Source organism: Typha latifolia, chromosome 4 (genome assembly GCF_019914945.1).
Source record: "Typha latifolia isolate L0001 chromosome 4, TyphaL0001v2, whole genome shotgun sequence".
In the NCBI taxonomy this organism is placed as follows: domain Eukaryota; kingdom Viridiplantae; phylum Streptophyta; class Magnoliopsida; order Poales; family Typhaceae; genus Typha; species Typha latifolia.
Genome location: NC_133089.1, coordinates 6725393 through 6732814, shown reverse-complemented (window position 1 = coordinate 6732814; position 7422 = coordinate 6725393). Strand labels below are relative to the sequence as shown.

Sequence of the window (7422 nt, the reverse complement as noted above, 5' to 3'; positions counted from 1 at the left end):
TAGATGAACAAGAATAATACTACTGAATGCACAATAAGCTTTAAGATACATTCGAAGGCATTTTCGACGACAAAGAAATCAGCGCCTCTAGACTTAGTAGGTGATTTCATGCTGATAAATCAATCATACATGGAAAATGGTTGTTCCAGGAGTAGGTTATAAAACACTTTGGTGCCAAATTCATTGCTCAAAAGCAACAAAAAAAGAGCGCTTAATCTGTTCGACATAGAAATTTACAGCAAAATTTCCATAACTATACTTGAATTCTTCTCCTTTTTAGCACAATTCAACTCGTGCAACTTAAATTCTGATGAGCTGAATTGTTGCAACTAGAGCGAAGGAAAATACTTGCTCAGATTGTATGGAAGGGCATAGAATTCTTCACTTCTTGTGTCTGTTCTAAAAGATCTGAACTTGTCCCACCAATGCCAACCACTATCTCTCCTTACAGAAGATTGCCAGTAAAGGTGAGAGTTATCCAATGAATAAGCAATTATAGCCGCCACAGTTGCGGGCGACGAGAATATCACATTGACAATATCATTGAACTGCAATAGCGAATGCGAGTATGGTTATTGAGGCCATAAATCAACCTAAACTATATTGAGACTTCTGGAATGATCAGAATACACATACCGCTCTTGAACGAGTGTGCACTGGGCCGTAACCAGCTACTAATTCGTATTCCCTGAAATACTGTGGAATCGACAAGCCCATAAACAAAGAGAATCCTAATATGAACTTATTTCTCAAACTGTTAAGGTTGCAGAACTGAAGGAAACCAAGACCTGCAGAAGCTGCTTGCCATGAAATACATAGGTAATTGTTAGAACAAAGAGAGATAAAATTTGAAGGAAAGTGTAGCAGGGAATTAAGGAATGATAAGATATCTTTCATTTATGCTGCTTTTAATGTTTTACTTTCTTATGGATAAGCTCAATGCTATGAGTAATACATAGCTAGTACAAAGTGAAAAAGAACTCACCATCTTTTGATTCATGTGCTTCAAAGAAGTTTTAAACATCGAATTCAATGAGTAAGACAGAAAATTAGAAACAAATTTTGTGGGGCTACTAGTCTACTGCAAATTGCAAAATGGTGAAATAGCTTGAAGCCAAGTAGTCCAGGCTCCACAATATGAAAACATTAACTTTAACAAGGCATACAGGGTCAAGACTTTTATTGCATGGAGATCAGCATAAGGGCAATTAATTAGCATCATTGTGACTGAGACAGAGCAAGTAACACATGGGCCTGTTCAGAATAACAATCAAACAAAAATCGTGCATGCATCTGTAGTAAACCAACCAATTGGGTGTAATTAATGAAAAGCAAACAAGATGTACAATAAATGCTTGAATTAGAGGAAGAAAATGACTGAATACGTAAGAACAAAAGATATACCAGCATAGGCAAAGAGTATGCAGTACAAAGCAGCAACTATTGGCAATGGAATAGAAGCGAGAACTGCCCCAAACTTTCCTGTGTATTATTAGTACCAGCATGTCAAGAGTATTCCAAAAAACATCATGCTAATTTGATGACAATATATACAAGGTTTTACCTAACATTGAGAAGAAAAGCATAAAACAAGCTGAAATCTTAATAACTCGTCGACTTCCTACTCGTGTCAAAGCCAATAGACCTGCATTCTCACTGTTCAAGCAACACGCCAATTAGGTAATAGATTTTATCATTGGACTGCTTATTCCCTAAATTCCAAGAGAATCAACTAATTACACTGATGGTGCTGAGCCATTTGCAGTACCAAACATCCCATCCAACAAAAGAGCTATTCCCTGAAATTCAAACATTCTTATAAGCAATACCATATACAATTTCAAAGAGAATATCAATAATCAATATGGAAGACATTGTTTCACCTGCCAGCCTATTCCCCGGCTGAAAATGGAAGGAGGTACAAATGTAGCACTTGCAAATCTTGACACAGCAATAAGAGTGCCTGTTGACTGGGAACCAAGAATCTTTCTAAGAAAATAAAATTGCAATCCTTCTTATTAGTCCTAACAGAAACAAATAACAATGATTTCTCATATTAGGAAACTATAATTCTATAAGATTCCCTAGCCAACAAATGTCACATTAACCAAACTAGCCTTGGAATGATGCACAGATAAGGCCATCAGGCCTAAACTAGATCCAGGGAAGTTCACATTTCAATAAATTAGTACGTTACGACACAAATCTGGACTCAAAGCAAAATGATTCAGATAAAAAAAAAAACTATACAATCAGTATTGGATCCTTGTCTATAATCTGGTTTAGTTTTGTCCTCACAATCAAGGCAATCTTCCGACAAGAGAAACAATAGAGAGAAAGGGGGCTTTTACGGCCTCATAAAATATATATGCCTATTGATGTCCAACCACCAATCCAAAGCTTAGAGATTGTAGATTCAGCTATCTGCATTGCATCAGCTTTTCGTGATACACATGCAACTAGCCTTCAAGCTGAAATTAACTCTCGGTATGATCCTAATAATCCATCTCTATTACATGGTTTGTCTTCTATCAGAAGCTTCAGCTTCTCTATAGAGATGACCCTAGCTTCACAAATCGAAAGACAAAAACTGATTGTTGGAAAGAAACACATAGGATCCGGAGAAGCAATAAGGGTTTGTTTGGTTTGAGGCTAGTCCCGAACTTGATTAGTTGGTCTCATTTCTTAGTCTTGATTTTTTTGAAGAGTGAACTTTGTTAGGTATAAAAAGATATTTGATTACTGAATTAGGTTACCTAAACTCAAACCAAACAAACCCTAAATTATTAGGGCACCTAAGTGAAATCTAAAGCTTCAATAGGTACATAATGATGAACCATTTTCTTTTTCTTCTTCCAGGAGAACCTAAACCAAATATCTCATCGTCATTATGCAAAATCAGTTAGTGTGAATGGCCAAGTGTTTGTTTCCATCTTCAAACTAACTTACTCTACTATATCTGGAGATATCAGTGTTTGTTCTACCTCCATCAATGATAGTCCCAACTCCGAAATGCAGTACTGATACATTTGTTTATCTCCTTGCCCACCTTTTTCTTTGTGGAATAGATAGTCTAAACTCCGTAGTGATGAAAGTACACGAAACTATACTACAGGACTACTTTTTTCAAATTTTTTATCATTGCTTCTGCCTTCTTGGCTTGCTCTTCTAGTCTAACCAGTAAAATAGGCATGAAATATTAATTAAAGGCTTCATTCATGCTAAAGAAATACAGTCAGATCATATGCAATCCCAGATGCCAAGTAGCATGTACGAACATAGATATTACTCTCCAACAATTCAATCATAGTATGCCCCAGAATCCCGCTTCTTATCTCAAACTTCAGACGAGACAGAATCTTACTATGAATACGTGACTGCACTAATCTCCTTCAAAGAAGTGCAAAGTTGAACTGATATTACTCGGTCGCTCCCATTGTTGTCACTTGTCAATAATCAGTTAAGATTCTTAATCTCTTAATGCTAATCTAAAGCAATCTTTGCAAAAGTGAACACAAACTTTAATCTAATTTAGTACCATTGTTCCTCTAGACTTTTATATGTCCTATTTCTCTCATTAACATAATAAATTACCAGATAAGCTCACAGACTGAGCAATATAAATGAATTTAGCATGTTCAGGCAAAAAGAAACGTCAGTTTTTCTCAAAAAATAGAGGTTGAACAGAACAGTGCATCCTTATTCATACAGCAAGTAATCAAAATATCTGCAAAAGGTTTGAGCTCCCACCAACTCAAGATACTCAAAGTACAAACAGGTTTTGTGCTGCCTGTGGTATTGTCAATATATATGAAAAGAAAGAAAGATACAAAGGACAAAAATGCAACATTTGTGTTCAACTGCTTCTGATATATGACAACAGCACTAGCAGCACAATTGAAAACTCATTTCAAAAGAACGGTTCCTCCTTAAGAAGAGACATGAAGACTACCAAATATAACTAGAGAAGGAAAAGTTTATCCCTGATATATCACTATATCCCTTTTGTCGTAGTTGATTTAGAAACTGCCAATTAGGAAAATGTTGACAAAATAACATAATTACGAAATAATTAACATATTTGCACAAGCTTTTGCAAAACAAACATTATATAAATTGCAACTCAAATTAACATAGTTACGAAAGAATTTATACGATATTGCACAGTAGGTAGCATAGTAACATAGAAGGGAAAACATAAGTTATAGCACATCTTTATGTTATTTATATACACAAGGTTCTAAAACTGAATGTATGTATATAAGAAAGTAAAGCAAGGACATATATGTAACATGCAAACCTCAATAAGTGATGCAAATGAAGCAGCCATCATGGCGAAAGCATCTCCTGCAAAGAAAATTGGACGGCCCCATTGAAATGGATAGGGAACTCTTATCCTGCAAGATTGTGGAAGATAAAATTATTTCTCTTTTTCCCATATCCAGCATGAATTTTACACTCTACGAACATCCTTTAATCCAACAAGTAATTGAATTGTAGTAAAATACTCTACAATCCATTTTTGTTATAAAAAATGCAGAAAGTCATCCTCTCTACTTGTATTAAAACTATAGTCCTGTTTTTCACATCCATAAAAGGAACTGTGTCAATCAGTTGAGAAAATTTTAATTGCTGCAATAGCCATTCTCCAAAAGTACATTGACCCATTATTTCCTAATTCCCAGAGCAAAAATCTATTGAATATAGAGCAGATAGTAGTAAAGTTATGGTACCAATGTAAGTTTTGACCAGAGATTTGTTCTAACTGAGAAAGTTTGGAAAGTGTTATGATCCGAAAACTGAAGTCTTTGAAGTTCGAACTTTTTTGTATGAAATTATGCCACTCATCCTTCTAAACATCTTGATAGATACTGAACTGAAAATATATAAATTATTGTTGATAGCATCTCCATAGAGGTTACAGCTAAAGAGCATAAGTTGTTTCTGCATGTATAATAAACTGAAGCAGAGCAGTACCAGGGAGAGCCACCAATGAGTCCCGATCGATCAGTACGGCAACTATATTGAGTCTCTGGAGGCCTATCTTTATAGGCACCGGCAAGTGTGAGAATATATGCATACAGCCACACGATAGCAACAACTATTATTACCGCATACCGATCAAATATAACTTTTCTGCTGGTAATCATATGAGGAATATACTGTGAATCATAAAATTGCAAGCATATAAGATTATCTGAGTGATACTGTAATAAAATTGCTCTAGCATTTTAAGAAAACAACTACCTGAGTGAACAATACCAAAAGAACAAGCGCTGGAAGCCCAACTTCCACACATTTTGCCAACTATAGGTACAATTACAAGAATTATTTGTTGATAATTTATGCTAAAAAAACATCAGAGTCATAGACTCATAGTAAATTAGTAATAACTCACTTCAGGAAATCCGATATAGAAAAGCCCGAGCGCTGATAAAATCACAATAGGAACTGCAGCAAGTGGGCTAAGGAACCTAACCAAATTGTAAGAGGACCACATTAGTAACAAAAAAAATAATATTGAGATTATTATTCCTAATCCCCAATTTAAAGAAAATAGAGGCAGAAGAACCTGATGAAGATTCTCCATAGGCCAAAAAACCCGACAACTATCTGGAAGAAGGAGGCTGCGATAAGTGCCCCCTGAATTGCTCTCATAGTATACTCAAATCTCTAATAAACCATTCAAACAGAAGAACAAAAATTCAACCGCACGAACTCAAACCAGATGAACAAATGAATTAACCCAGAAATCGAATTCAAACCTCATGCGGGTCGATAATGTAAGCATAGCGTCTACTGAGAATGATTGAAATGGTTGGAAGAAGATAAGTAAACGACCCCCCAATCACAGTTGGAAGCCGAGTCCCAAAAAAGACCTGCATCAGAGTATTAATCCCAGCGACGAAGAGGAACGTTTGGATCACCCTCGCCTTCTCCTCCTGCGATTAAAGCAAGGAAGAAACAATTCGAAATTGGTCGAAAACAGACGGAACATGATATATTTATATATATATATAAAAGAAACTCACATTTCCGCCACCCATTAGGGGGACCAAGATGGTGGAAATGATGACCGTGGTTCCCAGCATGACCAAGTAGTGCTGGAAACCCAAGAGCATGGCTTCGTCTACAAGAGAAGACAAAAGGAAAAAAAACTAAGTAAAGAAGAGTGAGGTAGAGAGAGAAAGTAGAGAGAGAAGGTGACGAACGCCATGGAGGGGGGCTAGTGATGCAGTAGTCGACGCCGGGGAACTGCTCCTTCACGGGGAAGGGGACGAACTCGTCTACCTTTGGGCCAGGAGGCATCACTCTCTCGCTCTAGAACACACACACACACACTCTCTCTCTCTCTTTCTCTCTCTATCTCTCTCTCTCTCTCTCTCGCTAGCGAAGAGACGGGTTGCAGAGAAGAGAGAGGGAGAGCAACGCGGAGTGGGAGAATATAAAGCGAGTTTAAGAAACGGGAGCCGCGCTTTTTCTCCTTGAGACGTGGCGTATACTGACTGGGAAATGACTACTAAAATGGACGTACACAATTCGTGCAACCCGGTGTGTATGATGGCTTGGTTGGAAAAGTAACTACCGTTGCCGATGGAGCAAGGATTCGGACTTTGGTGGTTGTTATTTTTGGGTAGGATTTATTAGCAATCCTCCACTTTAAGTACTACTAGATTTTACTTATTAGATGGGAGTTGGCCAACGGTTGTGGGAATGATAGGCATACCGAATTCAACCTCCATGTTGATGATGCTTTTGATTGTGATTTTTTTTTTTTTTGATTCATTTCCTTTCTTCTATGGAGGATTATACCATTCAAATTTTGATTTTTCTCTTTTTCTACCGCTAAGTTCATAAATTCGAGTTGGATTTTATCGAATTCGGATCAAAATATTTAAAATTTATCATTTTCGTTTTATACTTTTGACATGCTATCTTTCGCTAACATATTTATTATTTAAAATATGATCGGTATTATTTTAGATGTGTCGGAGAGCTTATTCAATTATCTATGACTTCAAATTTGACATATAAATTGTTAAATATAATAAAAACATATAACGATTTTAATGTGAATATAACAATAAGGAGTTAAAGTGACCCAAATAAAATTATTAGATCTTATCTCGCGAGGGTAAAATATAATTTCTCTTATTTTAAAAATCTAGTGGCGATTGTAATACTTGAAAAAAAATAATTAGTGAAAAGTATGTTAAAAAAAATCCTTTATATATATATTTGCCGCAATGTTTATTAAGTAATGAAGTAGTATTTTTTTAAAAGGCACAATGATTTCAATGACAATTATGATATTTTTAAAGAATACAATGACAATTGTGATATTTAAATAGCTTTTATTAGCTGCTATGCAAAAATCTCTAGATAAAAATAAACAAACATTAGGTACAAAATATTGATATT

The 7422-nt window shown here is 35.8% G+C and overlaps 1 protein-coding gene across 2 annotated transcripts; it reads right to left on the bottom strand.

Moving 5' to 3' along the window:
* On the bottom strand, positions 1 to 6636 carry LOC140785455 (nucleobase-ascorbate transporter LPE1-like). Of its 2 annotated transcripts, XM_073133273.1 has the most exons (14): positions 6213 to 6636; positions 6033 to 6130; positions 5766 to 5942; positions 5573 to 5673; positions 5399 to 5474; positions 5248 to 5307; positions 4978 to 5162; positions 4301 to 4397; positions 1884 to 1970; positions 1741 to 1799; positions 1565 to 1656; positions 1405 to 1482; positions 637 to 797; positions 1 to 548 (listed from the first exon to the last, which is right to left on the bottom strand). In XM_073133273.1, exons 1-14 carry the CDS (start codon positions 6307 to 6309, stop codon positions 330 to 332), a joined length of 1587 nt encoding a protein of 528 aa, XP_072989374.1. In that variant the 5' UTR covers positions 6310 to 6636; the 3' UTR covers positions 1 to 329. The 2 variants fall into 2 exon arrangements, with proteins under 2 accessions (XP_072989374.1, XP_072989375.1); XM_073133274.1 differs by lacking the exon at positions 5248 to 5307.
* Positions 6637 to 7422: the final 786 nt, after the last annotated feature.

Bases quoted from the DNA above. Each gene is read 5' to 3' on its own strand.
- LOC140785455 (XM_073133273.1), bottom strand. From the start codon at position 6,309: ATGCCTCCTGGCCCAAAGGTAGACGAGTTCGTCCCCTTCCCCGTGAAG. The intron at 5,943-6,032 runs GTGAGTTTCTTT...CTTTAATCGCAG, and splicing joins CCCTAATGGGTGGCGGAAAT to GAGGAGAAGGCGAGGGTGAT. The intron at 1,800-1,883 runs GTGAAACAATGT...TTTGAATTTCAG, and splicing joins GCCGGGGAATAGGCTGGCAG to GGAATAGCTCTTTTGTTGGA.